The sequence below is a fragment of the Bos mutus genome, chromosome X (assembly GCF_027580195.1).
Source record: "Bos mutus isolate GX-2022 chromosome X, NWIPB_WYAK_1.1, whole genome shotgun sequence".
Lineage (NCBI taxonomy): Eukaryota > Metazoa > Chordata > Mammalia > Artiodactyla > Bovidae > Bos > Bos mutus.
The window spans coordinates 29,803,496-29,830,380 of NC_091646.1; the positions used below are offsets into that span (position 1 = coordinate 29,803,496).

The 26,885-nt window shown below is 40.9% G+C and overlaps 1 protein-coding gene across 1 annotated transcript in view; it reads left to right on the forward strand.

The window, feature by feature from the left end:
• CD99L2 (CD99 molecule like 2) overlaps window positions 1-26,885 on the forward strand; it is a 118,508-nt gene that overhangs the window by 57,513 nt on the left and 34,110 nt on the right. The window contains exon 2 of the mRNA XM_005889865.3: window positions 20,331-20,393. Within this exon, the coding sequence (XP_005889927.1) occupies window positions 20,331-20,393 (63 nt within the window). The remainder of the gene's footprint in view (window positions 1-20,330; window positions 20,394-26,885) is intronic.

Genomic DNA, 26,885 nt, shown 5'->3' on the forward strand with positions numbered 1-26,885 from the left:
GTCTATTAATTTCATTGTCTTCTAAGATGCAAACACCAACTTGTTACAAAGTTTTTTAATGAAAACCTCAGTGCTTATAGGAGAAAGTGTATAGGTTTCCTTGACAGAAGGTCTGTCTGTTTACTAAAGAATACGTTCTGAGTGTTGGTTCCCTGAACGTAGATGGTCTTGGGTTTCCAGTCTAAGCATCTGCTAGAAGAGTAGGAGTTAATTTGGGGCAGTGAACTGAGTGCTATTATATGACAAGGCCTGGTGCTGTGCTCCCATCTTCAAAGTTTCCAGTCATATGTGAGAGTTACAGGCCCAGATGTATCTGATGCAGTTAGTGAAAGATGGATGACCCATGTGATAGGTTTTACTTGGCAAAGGGGGAGAGCATTAAGGAGCTCCATGGAGCAAGCATTTCTGAGGATGCTGATGGCCTCTATAGGATTTCAGTAAAGAAAGCAGTGGGTGTGGAGGTAACAGATAATGGTTGGGTTTAGAATGATACGCAAGGAGTTTGGACTTGATTCTGTAAGCAAGAATGAAGAGAAATTGGGAATTTTTGAGTAACCAAGGGTGACCCAACTAGGTTTTTAGATATAGCAAGATATTTTTCTGGCAGCAGAATAGAATACTCAAGCTAAGGAGGGCATTTAAAGGGCTGTTGTGTTAATTGAGATGAGACGTAGGGAGTGACTACAAAAGTGCAAGTGATGGAATGAATACAGAAATATTTTGGTGGTAAAATAGGCACAGTTTGGTCATGGATGATTCATAGAGGAAGGATGAGTCAAGAATAATGGCCATGCTGGACTTTTCTGGTGGTCCAATGGTTTAGAATCTTCCTGCCAACACAGCAGAGTTCTGGTTGTATCCCTGGCCTGGGAAGATCCCACATGCCATGGAGCAACTAAACCCGCACACCCTGGAGCCCACACTCTGCAACAAGAGAAGCCACTGCAATGAGAAGTGTATACATCAACAACTAGAGAAAGCCTGAGTACAGCAACAAAGGCCCAGCGCAGCCAAAAATAAAGAATAATGGCCATGCTCCTGTCTCAGTGCCTAGGCAGGTGGTGACGCACCCACTGGAGCTCTTCTGTGTAAAGAGAGGAAGCCAAGCTGGGAAGGTGAGGGAACACAGCAGCCAGTTTGAGCATGTTTCTCTGGAGCTGTGGAAATCTCCCCTGCTAGGTCAGGTAGCATGGCCTACTGTACAGTCGTTGGGGAGAATGGGCTGGGCTGGGGATGGCCACCTGGGGCTCACAGTGCCTTTCTCTGTTCACATTGGCCTGGCCCGGTGGTAAGGCCAAAATCTCCATGAGCCTGTCAAGTGTAGCCTCGGATTTCACTGCTAATCCTACTCAGCAATGTGGACGGGGAAACCCCTTGCCAGTGCTTATACCTCACGACATACTTGCATTGTCTTTGAAGTTGACTTGAACAGGTCAGGTGCTCAGTCCAGGCAGGCTCTTGCAGGGCCCATGATGCATCCTGGGCTTCGTGAAAACATATGTGAACTCCATAATGAGCTGTATGTATTACAGTGAGATTCTCCTTTGTTTAACAGACTTGAAACATTTTGATGGATTCTCTTTATCTGAGAAATGAGTGGGTTGGGCTTGATGATCTCTGAGGTCTTGTTCAGCCCTTCCTGGCTCTGACTTGAAAACTTCCATCTATGCAACATCAACCAGAGACAGCTTCCTCATTTAAGGTATTACACAGGTTTTTTTGAAGAAAAATTTAAGTATACCAATCTCCACTTGTGTTTATGTTCATTGGCTAAAGGGGAAGGAAATGGCATGTGCACTGCTCATCATTAGTCACGAGCCTGTGGCTTAGCAGTGTTTGGGGATGGCTTTGTGACAGTCTTGTGCCTTGATTTCCCAGGCTTAATATCACATTGGTAGGACCTGAAGTCCATCAGATACTATGAAAGTGTAGATCAGAATGTGGCTTTTTTCTCTTTGCGTCTATTAAGCTTTTGGACATTTTAACTCTCATCTGTAAGCTATTTATTCATACATCTTTATTGAGGGCCTTCTACTTGGATATTTGCCATTCAATTCTACTTTACTTAATACCAAACATAATAATAGCTGATAATTGAGAGACTCCTATGTTTCAGACAGTGGGCTAATCACTTTATACATAATGACCAATTTAATCCTCGCATCAACCCATTGCAGTAGAGTCTCTTGTTATCTCCATTCTACAGATGAGAAAACTGAGGCACAGAGCTGTCAAGGCTCTTGTCCAAGGTGTTTCTGCTGGTGAATGGCAGAAGGGGACCTGAACCCAGCTCTTTAAACTCCAAAGCTGCATCAGCACTGAGATCCTCACGTGTTGTCTTGAAATGTCCTTGGACTAGAGTTGGGAAGCCTTAGGCTTCAATTTTTTTTTTTTTTTGAGTTGGAGTATAATTGCTTTATGGCAGCCCACTCTAGTATTCTCGCCTGGAGAATTCCATGTGCAGAGGAGCCTGGTGGGGAAAGAGTTGGACATGACTGAGTGATTAACACACTATAATTGCTGTACAATGTTGTGTTAGTTTCTGCTATACAACAGCATGAATCAGCTATACATATCCATATACCCTCTTCCTCTTGGACTCCCTCACACCCCAAACCCAATCCCACCCCTCTAGGTTGTCATAGAGCACTGAGCTGAGCTCCCTGTGCTGTACTGCAGCTTCCCACTAGCTACCTGGTTTACACATGACAGTATATATATGTCAGTGCCACTCTCAATTCGTTCCACCTTCCCCTTCCCACCCCATGAGGCTCCAGTTTTTTATTTGACATCGGCAGGGCACTTAGAGTCTTGTATTGCTTCTTAGAGACTGGCCCCAAGAGCCTCTTGTTGTAGGGCTGTCCCAAGACCCCACGCCTCCTGGCACATCATCCTGACAGTTTGTTTGTTCACGGTGGCTTTGTTTTCATCATGCCATCCACCTTATTGCTTTGAGGGTCAAGCAATCAGATATACCTTCAGTTTCCATATGAGGACCTCCTATGAGGTCAAGTGAACACCCCTAGTCAGTGAGTGGCTGAGCTGTGATGAGACATTGGATCTGTTGGCTCCAGGACTATTTCTCTTTCCACTGCCAAATGATTAACTGCTGTGGCCCTCAGCTTCCCACCCAATCAGGTGTCTGATCTCTGAGATCCTGAATACCCCAGTTGCAGAGCTGGTGACAACTAGTTCATTTTTAAATTGAGATGTAAGTTGCATAACATAAAATTCACCAGCTTAATCTGGTTTATAGTATATTCCCTAGGTTGTGCAAGCATCACTATTATCTACCTGTAGAATATTCTCATCACCCCAGAGAGACACCACACACTAATTAGCTGTTAGTCTTCATTTCCTGGGCTCCTGGTACCCAGTCTAGTTTTTAATTAATTTATTTTTTTGGCTGAGGACTCTCCTAGCTGTCAGCTTCAACTTCTGTGGAAAAGGTTATCCTTGCAGGCTTTCCAAACACCTTTGGAATTTCCTCTGAACAGCCATCATGGGCAGCATGTACCTTTCTATATGGAAAGAAAGAAATTGTCCTTTCCATTTCTTAATCCTTTTTCTGAAACTGTCCTTTCAATCGGCAAAGTGACTTAAGCAATTTGTAAAGCAAAATTCCTCCCCCAACACTGAAAATCAAGCTACTTGCCATGTATGCAGGGCACTTAGATGCTTCCTAGAAATACGTAAAAAGACTTAGCCATGTCACCTGCATCTCCATCCTTCCTTGGACTGTGCCTGGCATGAGGTGCACCCTGTGAATATGGGGTGGACACCACAAATGTGTTGATGGCAATGGCTGTTTGGGACTGAAATGCTGATCCCTGCTTTCTGGTGAACTGTTGCCTTCGCGTTGTTCTTGTCCTCTCTCGGAGTGCTTTAAATTTATTCATGAAACTGGTGGGAACTCAGGTGGCAATAGCTAAATCCATTTAGTAATCAGAGGAAAGCCATTTTCATGTTCCCTCACAAGGCTGCAGCGCTTAGCCAACCCAGAGGATATTAATTACTCAGCATGCTTGGAGGTGTAAAAGAGTAAATTTATCAAGACACACGCGTTTGAATCTAGATTAAGGCAACAAGATTTAAAATGGGGCAGAAATTCGGGGAAATCTGGATGAGCGTAATTTAGCATTTTCGGTTTGCTCCCACCCTTTCCAGCACAAGGCAGGAGACAGAGGAAGTGTGTTCACAGACACGTTTGTGAAATTGACCATGCACACCCATGACTTTGCAGTGGCAATTTCCCATAAGCAGTTTTCAGGAACGTGCCTATGGTCGGCAGTGAGCCCCTACTGCAGCAGGGTGGGAAGTTGTTTTTCTGACCTGCAGGTTTCCCTTTTATTACTTAGCGGCCCAATGGTCCCCTGCCAGAGAGCCAGGGAAGCACAGGGCTTTACAAGCAGCTGCATCAGCTGAGGTCTTTATCACATTAAAGTGGAACGTCCTTATTCCATGGCTCATTTCAGGTTCAATCACCCTGTGCCCCCACCCTCTGTCTGTAGGTTCAATCTTCTGGGGCTAATTTTAGTCTTATTCTCTGAACCCAGATGATCAAGGGCCTTGTGCCACAGTTATATTTACTGGGTTATGATTTGAATTTCATTCTGGCCCATCCTCTAGTGTGGATCTTCCCTGTACTTGTTAACGACCTTGCTGGTGATCAAATTAGTTTCCTTTCAGATAAATAACTCCATTCCTTTGCAGTTGTGGCGTCGATGCAGGCACTAGCCCCAATGTCAGGCAGGTGGCTGTTGTCCAAGCTTTCTTGGACAAACTTAAATATAGTTGGAGTATTTATGGAAGCTTCACTCAGACAAGTGAAATCCTAAGATTAGGCAGCCACAACTTACCAGTCTCAGACGCCCCTTGGGTTCTTGGGTTCTTATTCACCAAAAAATGACAAGGTTTGAAAATTTGAGAACCAAAGCAGTTTAGGTGAATATTTATTCGTTTAGAATTTGTACTGGACCCTTGCAAAAATAATTGAAAGCTCCTTATATGAACAGAGGAAACGGGGGGAAGGGAAACCATCCTTAGAGAGCAGGGCGATGGATGTGAGCAGGCATTTGAGAGGCACGTGTCTCCCTGACTGGGTTGTGACTTCTCCTCTGACATCTCCAGTAAGCAGAGATCCTGGCTGTCCCTGCGGTTCTTCATCCAGCAGTAGGGAACAGACACATTGCTCTACAGGGAGGAGCTTGCTCTTGGCATGAAACCCAAATGGATTTGTTACAAAGTAGTATCAGGTACAATCTACTGGTAGCACTCTCATAGCTTGGGGACAGTTTAGATGATCACAATGAACATTCCCTTCAGGGAGTGCCTCCTTCCTGCCAGGCCCCGTGCCTGCTTCCAGCAGCTCACTGTCTAGAGCAGTGATGATGGCTGATTCTCTGTCAGGCCCTCCAACACAGTTGTCCCCAGCCAATCATGGCTGTTGAGCACTTGGAAGGTGGCTAGTGTGAGTAAGGCACTCGTTTTTAAAGTGTTTATTGAATATTAATTAATGTGAATTGCAGGAGCTACCATGTGGGACAGGGCAGGTCTAGAGAGAATGAATGTAAACACCTGACCAGAGTGGGTGTGCTTTCAGCTCGTCCAACTCAGTGGACGAGCGAGAGGACAACAGTGTGTGGAGTCGGGGTGGGTCAGGGGGCAAGGGACAGGGAGTGATGAAATCCACATGAAAGATACTCAAGGGGTGCATCAGTTGCATTGGCTCTCTCCTGGATTAGATGTTTCCATCAAGGCTTTGGCAAGTGCCAGATCTCAGCCACTTCATGGCAGAAGCCTCTAACAAGAGCCTGTTGTGCCTGTTTTTATAGCCCTCATTAAATGTGCCCTTAGCTTTAGATACCAGTCACCCAGGCATGGTGTGTCAGGTTGCAGTATGAGGTCAAGTTTGTGTTCCCTCCCAAAAGGGGACAGTCCACTTCAGGACAGACTCAGGCTGCCGGGTGCCAGTGGGTAGAACTGGCACTTTCCTTATTACATGTGTTTTCTCAAGGACATACACAGGCCCATGGGTACCATTTCCAAAGTTTTGCCTTATGTTAAAGGATGTTTTCCAATGGGTGTAACTAGCTCACTATATGCTTTCTCCATTAAAAGAAATTTGTGGCCCTCTGTGTTGGAAGTAACTTTTCTACCCGATGCTGGAGCACCAGCCTCCCAGGCATAGAGATTTGGGCCTTGTAAATTGAGCCTGTGATGAGTCAGCTGGTTTCTACTGCGTGTCTGGAATCAGAGAGCAAATCAGTGTCCTTAGTACAGAGGATTCCTGTCTGCCCTCCAGCCAAACTGAGTCATTTAGTATAGGTCACATAGAAGAGTTATAGGATATAGCCTATACCTCTTATTTTTTTCTGATACGGAGCTATCTCCCTGATAGTTTTTTTTATTGAAGTAAAACTGATCTACAACTCTTAGTTCCAGGGGCACAGCATAGCAATTGTATATACTTCTATACATTTCAGAATGATCACCACAATACAGCTTTATTTAGGACCATTTGAGGTATTGTATCTCTCATGGAATGTTTGTTTCCATCTTGATTTTAGCAGCTGTGTTTGGTTGTAGGCTCTGAAGTCTTAATAGCTCGGGATGTAGATTGAAATTTTGAATGGTTTTGTCCTCAGATCATTTGGGTCCATTGAATTCAGGGTCAGTAACGGGTTCATAAATCTGCAAAATTGTGTTATCCCTTTTTTTATTCAGGTATAGTTGATGTACAATGTCATGTAAGTTTCAGGTTTACAACATATTCATAATTTTTATGAATAATTTCATGTATAGGTATTAGGAAATATTGCCTATATTCTCTATGTTGTACAATATATCCTTGTAGCTTATTTATTTTATACCTAATAGTTTATACTTAATCCCCTACCCCTATCTGGCCCCTCCCCTGTTTCCTCTCTTGGCTGGTAACCACTGGTTTGTTCTCTATATCAGTGAGTCGTTTTTGTTACATTGATTCACTTGCTGTGTTTTTTAGATTCCACAGTGATATCATACAGTATTTGTCTTTCTCTGGCAGACTTATTTCATTTAGGATAATGTCCTCTAAGTCTATCCATATTGTTTTAAATGACGTTATTTCATTCTTTTTTATGACTGACAAATATTCCATTATATGTGTTTATATTAGAGAGAGAGAGAGTGTGTGTGTGTTTTGAAGAAACATCCAATAGGATGATTGGCTTATGATAGAGAACTTTAAAAATTATTTATTATTACAAGATACATCACTTTATATACGAGATTAAAATAAAAAAAAGAAGGGTTCAAATGAATAGTTAAAGTTCTCTTTCTCCCTGACCCCTTTTCTCATTCTGTAAACATAACCACTGTTACCAGGCTGTGTGTAAGCTTCCGTCCAGAAGATTTTTATGGCTATAAATGTAGATATTCATGGAAAAAAATTTCTCTGCACCTTTATTTATGTAATACTGTATCTTGGAGCTCTCTCCCATGTCAGCACATAGGTTTATGCCTTTCTTCTTTTTAATAGATTTAATTTTTTATATCAGTTTTAGGCTCAGAGCAATATTGAGCAGAAGGTATGTAGTTTTCTCGTATACCTCCTGACCGCACACATACACAGCCTCTCTCATTACCAACACCCCCCTCCTCACCAGAATGTTACCTTCATTACCATTGATTAACCTATATTGACAGTATTATCATCACCCAAAGTGCATAGTTTGAATTGTGTTTCACTCTTGGTGGTGTTGAATTCTTGTCTAGGAAATCCCATGGTCAGAGGAGCCTGGTAGGCTATAGTCCATGGAGTCCCACAGAGTTGGACATGGCTGAGCATGCACACACTTGGCGTTGTGCATTCTTTGGGTTTAGACAAATATATAAATCCACCATCAGAGTATCATACAGAATAGTCTCACTGCTCTAAAAATTCTCTGTGCTCCTCCTAGTCATTCTGCCCCCACACAGCCCCTGGCAACCGCTGATCCTTTTTACTGTCTTCATATTTGTCTTTCTAGAATGTCAGATAGTCAGAATCATATACTATCTTACTTTTACAATTGGCTGCTTTCTCTTAGTATGGGCATTGGAGGTTCCTCTGTGTCTTTTCATGCCTTGATAGCTTATTTATTTTTAGTGCTGAATAATATTCTATTGTCTTGACTGTAACACAGTGTATTTATCTGCTCACTTACTGAGGGACAAAGAAGCCTGGTGGACTACAGTCCATGGGATTGCAAAGAGTTAGACACGACTGAGCGACTAACATTCACTTTCTGAAGGACATCTTGGCTGTTTCCAAGCTTTCATAATTATGAATGAAGAAATTATAAACATCTGTGTGCAGGTTTTTGTTTGGACATAAGTTTTTAACTCCTTTGGGTAAACACGAAGGAGCACAATTGGTGGATCATATGGTATGTATGTGTTCTTAGAAAACAGCAAACTGTCTTCCAAAGTGACTGTACCATTTTGTACTCCCAGCAGTAATATGATTTCCTTTCATTCTACAGCCTTATCAGCTCTTGGTGTTGTCCATGTTCTGGATTTTGGCCATTCTCATAGGTGTATACTGGTATCTCAGTGTTTTAATTTGAATTTCCTATTGACATATGATGTGCAACATGTTTTCCTATGTGTATTTGCCATCTATCTGTCTTCTTTAATGTGTCAGTTAAAGTCTTTAGTCCATTGTTTTCACTTGGTCTGCTTTTGTTTATGTGTATAGCTTTAGCAACCTCCTTACAAGGCATATACCAACTCTGACTCACACAGTTCATATCTTTTTTTTCTTTATCTCTTTCCCCCTCAGCATTCTTGATATATAATTGACAATGTGATGATTTGCTACATGTATATATTGTGAAGTGATTGCCACAATAAGATTAGTTAACACATTTATGTAGGTCAGGAAGCAACAGTTAGAACTGGACATGAAACAACAGACTGGTTCCAAATAGGAAAAGGAGTACATCAAGGCTGTATACTGTTACCCTGCTTATTTAACTTCTATGCAGGGTACATCATGAGAAATACTGGGCTGGAAGAAGCACAAGCTGGAATCAAGATTGCCAGGAGAAATATAAATAACCTCAGATATGCAGATAACACCACCCTTAGGGCAGAAAGTGAAGAGGAACTAAAAAGCCTCTTGATGAAAGGTAAAGAGGAGAGTAAAAAGTTGGCTTAAAGCTCAACATTCAGAAAACGAAGATCATGGCATCTGGTCCCATCACTTCATGGGAAATAGATGGGGAAACAGTGTCAGACTTTATTTTTCTGGGCTCCAAAATCACTGCAGATGGTGATTGCAGCCATGAAATTAAAAGACGCTTACTCCTTGGAAGGAAAGTTATGACCAACCTAGATAGCATATTGAAAAGCACAGACATTACTTTGCCAACAAAGGTCTGTCTAGTCAAAGCTATGGTTTTTTCAGTACTCATATATGGATGTGAGAGTTGGACTATGAAGAAGGCTGAGTGCTGAAGCATTGATGCTTTTGAACTGTGGTGTTGGAGAAGACTCTTGAGAGTCCCTTGGACTGCAAGGAGATCCAACCAGTCCATCCTAAAGGAGATCAGTCCTGGGTGTTCTTTGGAAGGACTGATGCTAAAGCTGAAACTCTAATACTTTGGCCACCTCATGTGAAGAGTTGACTCATTGGAAAAGACTCTGATGCTGGGAGGGATTGGGGGCAGGAGGAGAAGGGGATGACAGAGGATGAGATGGCTGGATGGCATCACTGACTCGATGGACGTGAGTTTGAGTGAACTCCGGGAGTTGGTGATGGACAGGGATGCCTGGGGTGCTGTGATTCATGGGGTCGCAAAAAATCGGACACAACTGAGCGACTGAACTGAACTGAACTAAATTGCATTTGTGTGTGTGTGTGTGTATCTGGTGAGAACATTTAGGATCTACCCTCTTGACGATAGTGTATCATATTCTTGCAAATTGCTAATTACAGTTACCAAACAGGTTCGTCTAGTCAAGGCTGTGGTTTTTCCTGTGGTCATGTATGGATGTGAGAGTTGGACTGTGAAGAAGGCTGAGCGCCAAAGAATTGATGCTTTTGAACTGTGGTGTTGGAGAAGACTCTTGAGAGTCCCTTGGACTGCCAGGAGATCCAACCAGTCCATTCTGAAGGAGATCAGCCCTGGGATTTCTTTGGAAGGAATGATGCTAAAGCTGAAACTCCAGTACTTTGGCCACCTCATGCGAAGAGTTGACTCATTGGAAGAGACTCTGATGCTGGGTGGGATTGGGGGCAAGAGGAGAAGGGGTAGACAGTGGATGAGATGGCTGGATGGCATCAGTGACTCGATGGACGTGAGTCTGAGTGACCTCCAGGAGTTATTGATGGACAGGGATGCCTGGCGTGCTGCGATTCATGGGGTTGCAAAGAGTTGGACACGACTGAGTGACTGATCTGATCTGATACCACACACTTATTAGATCCCTAGAACTCATTCATCTTGTAACTGGAAGTTTATACCCTATGGCCAACAATGACCAACATCTCCCCATTTCCCCCAGCCCTGCAGTCCCTGGCAGCCAGCCACCATTCTACTTTGTTTCTATGAGTTAGGTTTTTTTTAGACTCTATGTGCAGGTGAAGTCATACAGTTATTTGTCTTCCTCTGACTTTTTTCACTTAGCATAATACCTTCTAGATATATCCATATTGTTGAAAAGGCAGAATCTCCTTCTTTTTAATGGCAAATAAGATTCTGTGGTGTATATGTACATACCACATTTACTTTATCCATTCATCTATCTGTGGACGCTTAGTTTCCATATCTTGGCTATTGGGAGGAAGGCTGCAAGGAACATAGCTGGAGGGGGTGGTGGTGCAGATATCTCTTTGAGATAGTGATTTCCTTTGTTTTGGCAATATGGCCACAAGTAGGATTTGATGGATCATAATTCTGTTTATCAATTTTTGAAGACCCTCCATATTATCTTCCAGAGTGGCTGAACCAATTTACTTCCTACCGCAGTGCATAACGATTACTTTTTCTCCACACCCGCACCAAAACTTAGCATGTTTTTTTGACTCTAGCCATTCTAACAGGTGTGAGGTGATACCTCATTTTGGTTTTGATTTGCATTTCCCTGATGATGGATATTGTTAAGCATCTTTTCATATACCTGTTGGCCATTTGTATATCTTCTTTGGAAAAATGTCTGTTTAGTTCCATGTGAGTGACACAAACACACATTGACGAAAAGACAGTGTCTCTTCAATAAATGGTTCTGGGAGGACTGGACAGCTTTTACATGTAAAAGAATGAAATTAGAACATTCTCTAATGCTATATGCAAAAATAAACTCAAAATGTATTAAAGTCCTAAATGTAAGAGTGAACACTATAAAATTCCTAGAGGAAAACATAGGTAGAACACTCTTTGACATAAACTGCAGGAATTAATTTTCGATCTGTTTACTAAAGTAAAGGAAATAAAAGCAAAATAAACAAATGGAACATAATTAAAAGCTTTTGCACAGCAAAGGAAACTGTCAACAAAACAGAAACCAATGCACTATGATTCATTTTGAGTTAATATGAAAAGTCTAAGGTCTGTGTCTAGGGTTTTTGTTGTTGTTGTTCCATGTGGATGTCCAGGTGTTGTAGCACCATCTGTTGAAAAGACTGTCTTTTCTCCATCATACTGCCTTTGCTCCTTTGTCAAAGATCATTTGGCTGTGTTTATGTCAGTCTGTTTCTGGGCTCCCTGTTCTGTTCCATTGATCTCTTTGTCTCTTGCTAATACCACAGTATCTTAACTTTATAGTAAGTCTTGAGATGGGTAGGGTCAGTCCTCTAACTTTGTTCTTTTCATTCAATATTGTATTAGCTATTCTGGGTTTTCTTCCTCTCAGTATCAACTTGTCAGTATAAACTTAAAAATCAGTTTTGTCAGTCACAAAATCATTTGCTGACATTTCAATTGTGATTGCACTGAATCTATAATCAAATTGGGAAGAACTGACATTTTGACAGTATTGAATCTTCCTATCCATGAACATGAAATATCTCTTCTCTTTTGATTTCTTTCATTAGAGTTTTGTAGTTTTCTTTATATAGATCTTGTGCATATTTTGTTAGATTTCTATAAGGTGTTTATTTGGGGGAGGTGCTGCTAATGTAAACAGTGTTGTGCTTTTTGTTAATATTTCAAATTCCATTTGTTCATTGCTGGTACATAGGAAATCTACTTATATTAACCATATACCCTGCAACCTTGCTATAGTTACTTATTAGTTCTAGGAGTTTTGAGTTTTGGGGTAGATTTTTTTCAATAATCATGTCTTCTGCAAAAACAGTTTTATTTCTTCCTTTCCAGTCTTTATACCTTTTTTCCTTTTCTTGTCTTACTGAAGTAGCTGGGGCTGACAGTATGATGTTGAAAAGCAGTGCTGAGAAGGGACATCATTGCCTTGTTCCTGATCATGTTAGCTGTAGGTTTTTTGTAGATATTCTTTATCAAGTTGAGGAAATTCCCTTGTAGCCCTAGTTTACTGAGAGTATCCCATTCTTTTAAACAGCTGCAGAACACTTCATTGTATTGAAGAACCATATTTACTTCAACTATTCTTCAGTGAACACTTGGTCTGATTCCATTTCTTTTTGCTCTTGTAAGCAGTACTGCTATAAACATCCTGTACGTACCTCTTTGGGCACATGTGCAAGTATTTTTCTGTAACATGTACCTAAAAGTATAATCGTTGAATTGAGAAATATGCATATTTAAATTATTTTAATTGTCTAAATGTTTTAAGAATTACAGACCTGCAGGAAACTCGCAAGTACAGTGCAGGGACCTTCTTTTTTCCCCCTAATAAGTTGAGAAGATGTTACCATACCCTATGATCCTTCCTCTCACAACATACTTCAGAGTGCATTTCCTACAAACATCCTTTTGCATATCATCAATGTAACCATCTGAATTGGAAAATGAATGCAGATCCATTAATACTACCTAATTCTCAGACTCCATTCAAGTTTCACCAGTTGTTCCAATATTATCTAATACAAGGAATTCCCATTTACTATTCACCTAGATTTCCCAGTTATAGCATATTTGCTCTGGTGTATGTATTTATCTTCAAATACTTTTCTTCTGAATAATTTCAGAATCAGTCCCAAATATCTCTTGATATATCAGTATGCGTTTCCTAAAATGAGGACAACCCTCCTCTATGACTATAGTACATCCATCAAGATCAGGAAATTGACAGTGAGCCAGTATTGCCATCTGGTCCACAGACCTCATTCAAATTTCACTCATTGTCCCACTGATTATCTTTATAGGTTCAGGATCCAGTCCAGGAATACCTGTTGAATTTAGCTGTCATGATTTCCCTGATCTCAGGGACTGTAGTCTCTCAATACTTGTTCAATGCTGAAAGCTGTTGCCTCATGTTTTGTTCATTTTGTGGTTATTTATGATGGGAAGGCTAATCTGATACTGGTTATTTAATCAAAGGAAGAATTGAAAGTCTACTTTAGAATATTAGAAGCTGGGTTATTAAGTGCATGACTTTTATTGGTGGATTATATGATTTAAACCCATAAAATATGTCACTTTTCCTCTTTAGAGGTTTAGGTCTTAAATTTCATCTTGCCTTATATCAGTATTTTTTTCCTTCCTGTTAGCACTTGTTATATCAGTTCAGTTCAGTCACTCAATCATGTCCAACTCTTTGCGACCCTATGGACTGCAGCATGCCAGGCTTCCCTACCCATCACCAACTCCCGGAGCTTGCTCAAACTCATGTCCATTGAGTCGGTGATGCCATCCAACCATCTCATCCTCTGTCGTCCCCTTCTTTTCCCGCCTTCAATCTTTCCCAGCATCAGGGTCTTTTCCAGTGAGTCAGTCCTTTGCATCACGTGGCCAGAATATTGGAGCTTCAGCATCAGTCCTTACAATGAATATATTCTGAACTGATTTCCTTTAGGGTTGACTGGTTTGATCTCCTTGCAGTCCAACGGACTCTCAAGAGTCATCTCCAACACCATAGTTCAAAAGCATCAATTCTTTACCGCTCAGCTTTCTTTATGGTCCAACATTCACATCCATACATGACTAATGGCAAAAACATAGCTTTGATGAGAAGGACCTTTGTCAGCAAAGTAATGTCTCTACTTTTTAATATGCTCTCTAGGTTAGCAATAGCTTCTCTTCCAAGGGAGAAGCCTCTTTTAATTTCATGGCTGCACTCACCATCTGCAGTGATTTTGGAGCCCAAGAAAATAAAGTCTGTCAGTGTTTCCATTGTTTCCCCATCTATTTGCCATGCAGTGATGGGACCAGATGCCGTGATCTTGGTTTTTTGAATGTTGAGTTTTAAGCCAGCTTTTTCACTCTCCTCTTTCACTATTATCAAGAGGCTCCTCAGTTCCTCTTTTCTTTCTGCCATGAAGGTGGTGTCATCTATATATCTGAGGTTATTGATATTTTTCCTGGAAATCTTGATTCCAGCTTGTGCTTCCTCCAGCTCAGCATTTCGTATGATGTGCTCTGCATATAAGTTAAATAAGCAGGGTAACAATATACAGCCTTGATGTACTCCTTTCCCGACTTGGAATCAGTCCATTGTTCCATGTCCAGTTCTAACCATTGCTTCTTAACATGCATACACATTTCTCAGGAGGCAGGAAAGGTGGTCTGGTATTCCCATCTCTTAAAGAATTTTCTGCAGTTGGTTGTGATCCACACAGTGAAAGGCTTTGGCATAGTCAATAAAGCAGAAATAGATGTTTTTCTGGAACTCTTTTGCTTTTTCGATGATCCAGTTGATGTTGGCAATTTGATCTCTGGTTCCTCTGCCTTTTCTAAATCCAGCTTGAACATCTGGAAGTTCTTCATATACTGTTGAAGTCTTGCTTGGAGAATTTTGAGTATTTGTTTGCATGTGAGATGAGTGCAATTGTGCAGTAGTTTGAACATTCTTTGGCATTGCCTTTCTTTGGGATTGGAATGAAAACTGACCTTTTCCAGTCCTGTAGCCACTGCTGAGTTTTCCAAATTTTCTGGCATCTTGAGAGCAGCACTTTCACAGCATCATCTTTTAGGATTTGAGATAGCTCAGCTGGAATTCTATCACCTCCACTAGCTTTGTTCTTAGTGATGCTTTCTAAGGCCCACTTGACTTCAGACTCCAAGATGTCTGGCTCAGATACCGTTGTGGTTATCTGGGTCATGAAGATCTTTTTTGTACAGTTCTTCTGTGTATTCTTTCCACCTCTTCTTAATAGCTTCTCCTTCTGTTAGGTCCATACCGTTTCTGTCCTTTATTGAGCCCATCTTTGCATGAAATGTTCCCTTGGTATCTCTGATTTTCTTGAAGAGATCTCTAGTCTTTCCCATTCTACTGTTTTCCTCTATTTCTTGGCATTGATCACTGAGGAGGCTTTCTTGTCTCTCCTTGCTATTCTTTAGAACTCTGCATTCAAATGGGTATATCTTTCCTTTTCTCCTTTGCCTTTTGCTTCTCTCCGTTTCTCAGCTATTTGTAAGGCCTCCTCAGACAACCATTTTGCCTTTTTGCATTTGTTTTTCTTGGAGATGGTCTTAATCACTGCCTCCTGTACAGTGTCATGAACCTCTGTCCATAGTTCATCAGGCACTCTATCAAATCTAATCCCTTAAATCTATTTCTCACTTCCACTGGATAATCATAAGGGATTTCATTTAAGTCATACCTGAATGGTCTAGTGATTTTCCCTACTTTCTTCAATTTAAGTCTGAATTTGGCAATAAGGAGTTGATGATCTGAGCCACAGTCAGCTCCTGGTCTTGTTTTTGCTGAGTGTATAGAGCTTCTCCATCTTTGGGTGCAAAGAATATAATCAATCTGATTTTGGTATTGACCATCTGGTAATGTCTATGTGTATAGTCATCTCTTGTGTTGTTGGAAGAGGGTGCTTGCTATGAACAGTGTGTTCTTTTGGCAAAACTCTGTTAGCCTTTGCCCTGCTTCTTTTTGTACTCCAAGGCCAAACTTGCCTATTACTCCAGTTGTTTCTTGACTTCCTACTTTTGCATTACAGTCCCCTATGTTGGAAAGGACATCTTTTTTTGGTGTTAGTTCTCGAAGGTCTTGTAGGACATCATAGAACCATTCGACATCAGGTTCTTCAGCATTATTGGTTGGGGCATAGACTTGGATTACTGTGATATTGAATGGTTTGCCTTGGAAAGAAACAGAGATCATTCTGTCATTTTTGAGATTGCCCCCAAGTACTGCATTTTGGACTCTTGTTCACTATGAGAGCTACGCCATTCCCTCTAAGTGATTCTTGCCCACAGTAGTAGGTATAATGATTATCTGAATTAAATTTACTCATTCTGGTCCATTTTAGTTCACTGATTCCTAGAAAGTCGATGTTCACTCTTGCCATCTCCTGTTTGAACACTTCCAATTTGCCTTGCTTCATGAACCTGAACATTCCAGGTTCCTATGCAATACTGTTCTTTATAGCATCAGACTTTACTTCCATTACCAGTCACATCCTCAACTGGGTGTTGTTTTCACTTTGGCTCCATCTCTTCATTCTTTCTGGACTTATTTCTCCACTCTTCTCCAGTACCATATTGGGCACCTACCAACCTGGGGAGTTCATCTTTCAGTGCCCTATCTTTTTGCCTTTTCATCCTGTTCATGGGGTTTTCAAGGCAAGAATACTGAAGTGGTTTGCCATTCCACTGGGGATCCAGCAAAGGGACTGTGAACCCCTGGGAATTTGACTTTGGAGGCCAGTGTGATTTGATAACAGGACTTCCACAGGACTGGGAAAGCAGGCTCTTGGAGGGCCCAAACAAGACCTTGTGTCACCAGGAGCCAGGAGAAAGGAGCAGTCCCCACAAGAGACTGAGCCAGACTTGTCTGTGAGTATCCAGGTTTCTCCAGTGGAGGTGTGGGTCGACAGTGGCCTGCAGCTAATCTGCTAATAGGTATATAACGCCTTACTAAAAACTAGTAAGGGGGTACCCTTTCTGCCCCCTTCTGATGTCTATGTCAAAAGTTTTCTCTGTTTCTTTTATACTTTAATGAAACTTTACTACACAAAAGCTCTGAAGGATCAAGCCTCGTCACTGACCCCAGATCAAATTCTTCTCCTCCAGAGGCCAAGAATCCCGGTGTTGTTCATGGCTCAAGGCAACAACCTTTCAATAGGAAATTTGCTCTATTTACACTCACTTTTTATTAGCATAGTTATACATATTATTGTGTTAGACAATATGGAAAGTCCATGTTTTGTATTTAACATATTTTTGTTTTTTCCATTTGGTGACTTTTGTTGAATTTTAGTTGTTGGTATTGACCTTTCTTTTCATTCTTGAATGAGTTAGAGGTTATACATCCTATATCTCTTTTTTTAGTGGTTACCTTAATTTTTTTGCTATAGGAAATAGATATTTAAAAATAAACTTTTTAAGAACAGTTTTAGATTTAGAGTGCAAAGCTAATACAAAGAGTTCCCATGTGCTCTACACCTAGATAGCTTCCCTTGTTATAACATTTTATATTAGTACAGTACATGTATCACAATTAATGAACCAACACTGATACAGTTATTAAAGTCCATACTCTATTCAGATTATCTTAGTTTTTTACTTAAAGTCTTTTTTCTGTCCTAGGGTCTGATCCAGCGTACCACGTGAATTTCCATCATTACATCTCCTTTGGCTCTTCAAGCTGTGCCAGTTTCTCAAACTTAGTTTTTGACAGCCTTGAAAGTTTTTAGGAGTATTCAGTTCAGTTCAGTTGCTCAGTCATGTCCAACTCTTTGTGACCCCATGGACTGCAGCACACCAGGCTTCCCTGTCCATCACCAACTCCTGGAGCTTGCTCATACTCATGTCCTTTGAGTTGGGGATGCCATCCAACCATCTCATCCTCTGTCATCCCCTTCTCCTCCCGCCTTCAATTTTTCCCAGCATCAGGGTATTTTCCAATGAGTCAATTCTTCTCATCACATGGCCAAAGTATTAGAACTTCACTTTCAGCATCAGTCCTTCCAATGAACATATTCTAAACGGATTTCCTTTAGGATTGGCTGGTTTGATCTCCTTGCAGTCCAATGGACTCTCAAGAGTCTTCTCCAACACCATAGTTCAAAAGCATCAATTCTTCACTGCTCAGCTTTCTGGTCCAGCTCTCATATCCATACATAACTACTGGAAAAACCATAGCTTTGACTAAAAGGACCTTTGTTGGCAAAGTCACGTCTCTGCTTTTTAATATGCCATCTAGGTTGGTCATAACTTCTCTTCCAAGGAACAAGCGTTTCTTAATTTCATGGTTGCAGTCACTACCTGCAGTGATTTTAGAGCCCAAGAAAATAAAGTCTGTCGATGTTTCATTGTTTCCCCATCTATTTGCCATGCAGTGATGGGACTGGATGCCATGATCTTGGTTTTCTGAATGTTGAGTTTTAAGCCAGCTTTTTCACGCTCCTCTTTCACTATTATCAAGAGGCTCTTTAGTTCCTCTTCTCTTTCTGCCATAAGGGTGGTGTCATCTGCATATCTGAGGTTATTGATATTTCTCCTGGCAATCTTGATTTCAGCTTGTGCTTCATCCAGCCCAGCATTTTGCTTGATTAATCAAGTATTTTGTAGGATGCACCTCAGTTGGAGTTCTTCTGCTCTTTTCCTTGTGACTATATGGGGCTTATGGAGTTATCCTTCCTTGAAAGGAAGACCACAGAGATTTAGTGCCCTTCTCATCATATCAAGGGAATATAGTATTGGGACTTCTAGTGGTCCAGTGGTTAAGACTTTGTACTTCCACTGCAGGGGGCATGGGTTCCATCCCTGGTCAGGGAACTAAGACTCCACATGCTGTACAGAAAGACCAAAAAAAAAAAAAAAAAAAGCAGGGAATATAGTATCAGTATAACTCACCACTATTAATCTTAATCTTGATCACCTGGCTGATGTAGTATATGTCAATTTCTCCTCTGTAAGGTTATTTTTCTCTTCCCCACCCCTTATACTATAATCTTGGAAGGGAGTCAGCACTTATGGAGAGGAGAAATGTCTACATAAATTAATTTGAATTCTTCTGTTTTTATGTTTTTGCTGTCATTTATATCAGCATAGAGTCATGGATATTTATTTTATACATAGGGTCATAATCCAGTACCACTTTATTTTGCTACTTTAAATTTTTCCAGCTTGAGCCATTGAGAACTCTTTTCTGTCAGTTCTGTGCCCCTTTGACATATACCCACCAATATAAAATATTTTTAAAAGTACTTCCTAGCACTGTAAGAAGCTCAGATCTCATCTAGATATTTCCTGTCCCAATTTAGAATCAGCTATGTCTCCAAGGAGGTCTGGTTCCTTTTATTGGAGAATTGTGTTTAGAAACCAAAATCTGGGTGCCGGGTGTGTTCATTGCTACTTGGGTGGTGTTGCTTCTAGGCCTTTTCATCTGACAGAGCAAGGGGATGTATATCTGAATACTAACCCCATGTATATGCACATGTTTGTGAATATTTCTATATGTAACCACACACACACACACACATATATATATAGCTAAACATTATTCATACTGATGTCTCCAATTCTAGTCAACTGTCATATGGATCTCTTTCTAATTCTCTCGTCTGTAACCTCCCTCTCCAGCAGTGAGAAACCTGGCTTCTGTAATCTACTGTCCATTTGCTTCCTTGTTTAGTTTCAGTATACATGCAAAGTGATTTGCTTGAGACTTAATGTGTATACCCTGTGGGAAACTACATGCCTACCTAGAGGGAAGGAAAGCTGTCAAGTTCAGTAGCGATCAGGGTTGGGCAGATGGGTCCACTTCTGAGGACAAATTGTCTTGTGAAAAAACCTTCTGCACAGCCTTTTTAGTTATGTGTTAGATACTAGCCTAGGTGTAGGTGCTGGGGTTGGTGGGGGGGAGCATGTCCTAGGTTGCCAAAATGCAGAGCAGCCTTTGTATGAGAGTTGGGATGGGGTGAAAGAACTTGGCTCATTATCAAAAGTCATACTATGAAGAAGTTTTTTCTATAAGGTTATATTAAATACTTCATTTTTCATACACTTGAACCTTCAGTCTTCTAGTGGACTGAGAACTGTTTTTTTTTGGTTTTGTTTTGTTTTTGCTGTTGTTTTGGAATCAATAGATTGCTTGTTGAGGGATATCAGTGTATCTTTGGGTGGCTTCAACTGATTTCCTTTTGTGGCATTGTCTTCATAATACTGTCTAAAGGGAAGTGACAGTTACAAGAGTATATTTGTATTATTTTATTTTTTTACAAGAGAGTTACATTTTTAAATCTTTTTTTTCTTTTTAATTTTCAGGATCTGGGGACACTGGCGGTTTCCGTCTGGAGGATGCAGTGGAAGGAACTTCTTCAGTAAAGCGTGAGTAGTAAATCAGACTATTAAATACATATAACAGTGCTTAATATGCACTACCCATTTAGAATACACATTCTAGGAAAATAGTAGGTGGCCTGTTTCACTTAATCAGATATAACATGGTTATTATAATTTGAATTATTTAAAAGAAAATCTGGATATTTAAAATCCTTTGTTTCCTTTATGGAGAATACCAAAAATGTATAATAATTGACCCAGGATTTTCTCTGACTCAAGTCATAGCCCTTGCTGGTGTGACACCCCAGCAGTGACCTCCAAGGACTAGCTTTTTCTAGCTCAGAAAAAGATACCTTGAAGTGAATAAGGGATTTGTTTCTCCTTTTAGATCTTTTTATAGTGACTATTCTTTATGTGGTGTCTACGTGTAACCTCTCAAATGCTAAGCTTTATCATCAATTTCTCTTTAAATTTTTTAAATTTAAATTTTTCTCTCAAGGTTAACCTTTTCTTTTTTACTTTTCTTTTTTTAATTTATTTTAATTAGAGGCTAATTACTTTACAATATTGTGGTGGGTTTTGCCATATATTGACATGAATCAGCCATGGGTGTACATGTTTTCCCCATCCTGAACCCCCCTCCCACCTCCCTCCCCATTCCATCCCTCAGGGTCATCCCAGTGCACCAGCCCTGAGCGCCTGGTCTCATGCATCGAACCTGGACTGGCGATCTATTTCACATATGATAATACACACGTTTCAATTCTATTCTCTCAAATCATCCCACCCTTGCCTTCTCCCACAGAGTTCAAAAGTCTGTTCTTTACATCTGTGTCTCTCTTGCTGTCTCACATATAGGTCACCATTACCATCTTTCTAAATTCCATATGTATGCATTAATATACCGTATCGGTGTTTTTCTTTCTGACTTCGCTGTGTATAATAGGCTCCAGTTTCATCCACCTCATTAGAACTGATTCAAATGCATTCTTTTTAATAGCTGAGTAATATTTCATTGTGTATATGTACCACAGCTTTCTTATCCATTCGTCTGCCAATGGACATCTAAGTTGCTTCCATGTCCTGGCTATTGTAAACAGTGCTGTGATGAACATTGGGGTACACGTGTCTCTTTCAATTCTGTAAACCGTTCTTTTAAACATCCATGAATACTTAGAAAGTAAAGCTGATATTGCCCTTGGTCCCTCCTCATCCTGTAACACCTGCTCCCATTCCCCAGAGGGAATTGCCTAAGCCAATTTGGAATATGCTGGTCCCAATTAGTTTTCTCTGCTGTTATGAACATTTATATATATAGCTTGTTCAGTGTTTTATGTTTTACATAACATGTGTGCTGCTGCTGATGCTGCTAAGTCTCTTCAGTCGTGTAGGGCATCTTCATTTCAGTTATATGTATATATTTCACAACTTAAAAAAATTAATATGTATTGAAGACCTGAGTAAATATAGCTCTGTATGGTAGTTTCCTTTGTTACAGGATGTTTTAACAAAGTACCACAGACTGGGTGACTTAAAACCACAGAAATTTGTTTACTCCCAGTTCTGGAGGCCAGAAATTCAAAATCACAGTGTTGGCAGAACATACTCCTCTTTGAAGGCTCCAGGTGAAGAATGCTTCCTTGCCTAACCTAGCTTCTGGTGGCTCCAGGTGGTCTTCAGCTTGCAGCTGCATGGCTCCTATCTTTGTCTCCATCTTCACTTGCCCTTCTTCATGTGTGTGTCTTCCCCTCAGTCTTTTATAAGGACACTTTTTGTTGAATTTAGAATCTACCTGGATAATCTCGAATTATCTCATCCCACGATCTTTACTTAATTACATCTGCAAAGACCCTTTTTTCCAAGTAAAGTCACATTCATAAGATTAGTACTTGGCTATATATTTTGAGAGCCACCATTAAGCATACTACATTTTATATCTCATACACAAACGTTTGCTTCATGAAACTGGTATTCCAGTGGTATGGCTTCAGCCATGGCCAGTGATGCTACTTCTTACTGGCAGACATATGGTTTGTTTTTATTTTGCACAGTTACACATGGGACTTAAGTGAGCATTCTTGTCTGTTTCCTTTGTTCTCAAGTATAATGAAACTACAAGGCCAAAGGGTATATGTATTTTATACTTTAATAGATGCTGACAAATTGTTTCCAAAATGATTGTGCCATCACGTACTCCCACTGATACTGTTATGAGTACCTTTTTCCCCAGACCATCATCACCAAATTTTACCAATTAAAAACATTTTGCCAGCATGATGGACGAAAGAGATCCTATTTTTTTTTTTTTTGGCCATTTGCATTTTCCTCTTTGAATTGTCTGTTCATATCCTTCCCCCATTTTTCTGCCAAGTTGCTTGTCTTTTTTTTCTAATGAGTATGAAAGGTCTCTTTGTATATTCAGGATTGAGAAGGGCAGGGACTCAGGAATTAGACTGCGTGTGTCTGAACTCTGCCTCTGTCACTTATCAACTGTTACCTTGAGTGAGTTATCTTTCTTGCACCTCCATTTCCTCATCTGTTGCATGAGGTTAATAATAATAATGAATTAGTAATAATTGTAAGAGTTCAATGAGATGGCCCCTGTGAAGCATTTAGCAGAGGGCTTGATACAAGGTGAGTGCTCAGTGTCAGCCATTATTATTATTTGATTTCATTGGGCGGACTTACTGTGGCTGGGCCTCTGGTGTAAGAGTCAAGCATATATGATGAATGTACACCTACTTAAACTGATCAAGAAAGTCAACATAATTCCCGTCTAACCTCCAGATAGAATTTTTGCAGAAATCAGATCAGATCAGTCGCTCAGTCGTGACCGACTCTTTGCAACCCCATGAATCACAGCACGCCAAGCCTCCCTGTCCATCACCAACTCCCGGAGTTCACTCAGACTCACGTCCATCGAGTCAGTGATGCCATCTAGCCATCTCATCCTCTGTCGTCCCCTTCTCCTCCTGCCCCCAATCCCTCCCAGCATCAGAGTCTTTTCCAATGAATCAACTCTTCGCATGAGGTGGCCAAAGTACTGGAGTTTCAGCTTTAGCATCATTCCTTCCAAAGAAATCCCAGGGCTGATCTCCTTCAGAATGGACTGGTTGGATCTCCTGGCAGTCCAAGGGACTCTCAAGAGTCTTCTCCAACACCATAGTTCAAAAGCATCAATTCTTCGGCGCTCAGCCTTCTTCACAGTCCAACTCTCACATCCATACATGAGCACTGGAAAAACCATAGCCTTGACTAGACGAACCTTTGTTGGCAAAGTAATGTCTCTGCTTTTGAATATGCTATCTAGGTTGGTCATAACTTTCCTTCCAAGGAGTAAGCGTCTTTTAATTTCATGGGTGCAGTCACCATCTGTAGTGATTTTGGAGCCCAGAAATAGGCTGATCCTAAAATTCATATGCAAATTCAAGAAACCCAGGGTAGTCAAAACTGTCTTGAAAAGGATGTTAGAGGACTCACACTTCCAAATGTCAGAGCTTACTACAAAGCTGCAGTAATCAAAATAGTCTGGTATTTATCACAAAGGTAGATATAACTCAATGGAATAGAATTGAGAGTCTAGAGATGAACTATTATATCTGTGGCCAGTTGAATTTTGACCAAGGTGCTGAGACTGTTCAGCGAGGGAAGGAATGGTCTCTTCAATAAATGGTGTTGGGACAATTGGATATCCACATACAAAAAGTAAATTTGGACCCCTGCCTCACACCTTATACAAAAATTAACTCAAAATGGGCCATATACATAAAAACAAACTTCTAAGAGATTTATAGTTTTGTGTATGGTGTGAGGTGAGAGCCTTGAGCATTCTCAGGCCTTTCCTGAGCATTTCCATAGTCTTATACATGCAGGTGGCCTTTTAGATTCCCAGGAAAATCAATATAGTTAATAACAGTGATGGTTTTAATGAAATCGTTTAACATCTCCAAAACCAAACACGACCAAACAACAAAACAAGCATAGTACATGTAAACACACCCCCAATTTGTAAGTTTGTTAATTTCCTGATGGAGAACTTTTTAATATCTCGGTCCCTTTCTCAGTTGTGTGCCAGCCCATCTGATCTTCATCAGCACCCATTAGCCAGTGTGTCTGGGACCCATAGGACCACCAGAACATGTGTCTTTGGTGGAATGGCATCCTTTAAAACCAAGTCACTCTGCCATCCATTTTTTTCTATCTTAGCTTGCTTCTCATGCGACTGAGGTTTCAGAGAGATAGGCCCATCCGTCTCTCCTTGGCCTAGTTGTTTTTCCAGTTGGAGAACATTTCTCCTTTTTCCATTGTATATTTCTTATTGAAAGAGTCCCTGACACCTCGGTCAGGGTATTTGTATGTGACATCCATTCATCCATATTGAACAATGTTTACTGGGTGCTTGCTCGTTGCCAGGCACTTCCCCAGGAGCTGGGCATGCCACATGGACTAGGTCATTGCCCTCAGGGAGCTCTTTTCTCCAGAAGGACACAGTACATATAACAATTTCAGATGTTATGTTATCCAGTGCACTCCAGTGTTACGGAGTGCACTGGAGCAGATGCAATAGGGTGATGGGACAGGGAGGGCCCAAAATAGGGGTGACGACTTTAGATTAAGCAGTAGAGGCCTTTTGCAGGAAGGGCGATATGCAGGAGCAAGGAAACAGCCTTCAAAGCCAAGGGATCAGGTTTAAGAGCTGCGAGGCAGCAAAGAACCTCATTGAGTCTGGGGCCTAGAAGGTGGCCTGTGTGGCTAGAGTATGGACAGTGTTGGAGAAAAGGAGGAGCAGTTGGCAGGGGCTGGATCATTTAGGGTGTTAGCAGGTATGGTGACCACTTTATTATAAGTACAAGAGGAAGCTCCTGGAATATTTAAAGCTTTATTTAGAGAGAATTCCCATACCATACAACTCACCTATTTAAAACATACAATTTGGTCTTTTCTGGTGTATTCACATAGTTGTGCATCCATTACTATAGCCAATTTTAGAGCATTTTATCACCTTAGAAGAAACCTTGTTCCCTTCCCTTAGTGCCCCCTGATTCCTTGATTCTTCCCCTCCCCTAGAGCCCCTGGCAACCACCAGTCTCCTTCCTGTCTCCCTGCATTTCCTTGTTCTGGGACATGTCAGTGGAGTCATATAATGTGTAGACTTAAATTTGGCTTCTTTCACTTGGAGTAACACTTTCAGGGTTCACCATGTTGGTTTCAGAATTTTGCCCCTCCCTCTCCCCTGCCTTCACACCCTCTTCCCTCATCTCTCCCCTTTTCACTCTGTGTGCAATCGTCTCACAGGGGGATCTGCTTTTTCTTTTGCCAAATCAAGCTTCTTATGAGTGCCCCAAATTTCTCCGAATGCCATTGACACTGTCATAGAGCCCCACCCAGGGGAAGCAGCCCAGCTTATTGACTGTTTGGTTGTGCCACATCTTACAAAGAGGCACTCCCAGCAGGAGTGCAGTGTTGCTGGCCACGTTCACTGAGCATCAGAGAATCTTTGTTAAGTCTGTCATTTTGAGCGAGGCTTCACAGAAACAGATGACTTTATTTTAGGAGCTCACTGCTTTGATGACCTTGGCCTACTCTTCTAATTCCTTGATAAGTAGCTAGACTTTGCTCATTTCAATTGTTGACGATAATAAATCCCATTTAAAGGCTCACGACTAGAAAATCTGAAGTTAATGGTGTCTTAAAAAGTACACAAATCCAACATCATGCTCTGCATCACCACAGGCTCAGGCTCTGATGCAGCAGCTGGTTCCCTAGACATAACAAGGAACATATACTCTTGAACTGGCACCTGTAGTTCTTCAGAGAAACCAGGATCCTCCAGAAACTGGGAATAGTAGGGTAGAGTCCCACAAAGCCATCGTGATCACGATGCTACGGCATGGCTTAAGGATAGACATGCAGATCAAATGAATACAAATTAGAGTCCCAAGTCCTTAGCATCTATGTTTTTTTCAAGCCAGAAGAAATAATTTTTACACAAGAGCTATATGAATCATGGGTTTTAAGCTAATAATATGTAAGTCACAATTGCTTTTCTAAATATTGCACAAATGGTGGTTTCAGTAATGTCATTTCTCTTTCCGAACTATGTGTGTGCTAAGTTGGCTTCAGTGGTGTCTGACTCTTTGCAACCTTATGAACTATAACCTGCCAGGCTCCTCTGTCATGGCGATAATACTGGAGTGGGTTGCCATTTCCTACTCCAGGGGATCTTCCTGACTCTGGGATCAAACCTGCATCTCTTATGTCTCCTGCATTGGCAGGTGGGTTATTTAGCACCACCTGGGAAGCTGTATTCCTAACTATACATATCACCATAATACAAGGTATACATAAGGAGCCTCATTTAGACAGGTAAGCTGTACTTCTTCATTTTTAAAAAATTTTATTTCATATTGGAGGATAGTTGATTAATAATGATGTTAGTTACAGGTGTACAGTAAAGTGATTCACTTATACCCATAAAAATATCCATTATTTTTCAAATTACTTTCCCATTTAGGTTATTATAGCATATTGAGCCAA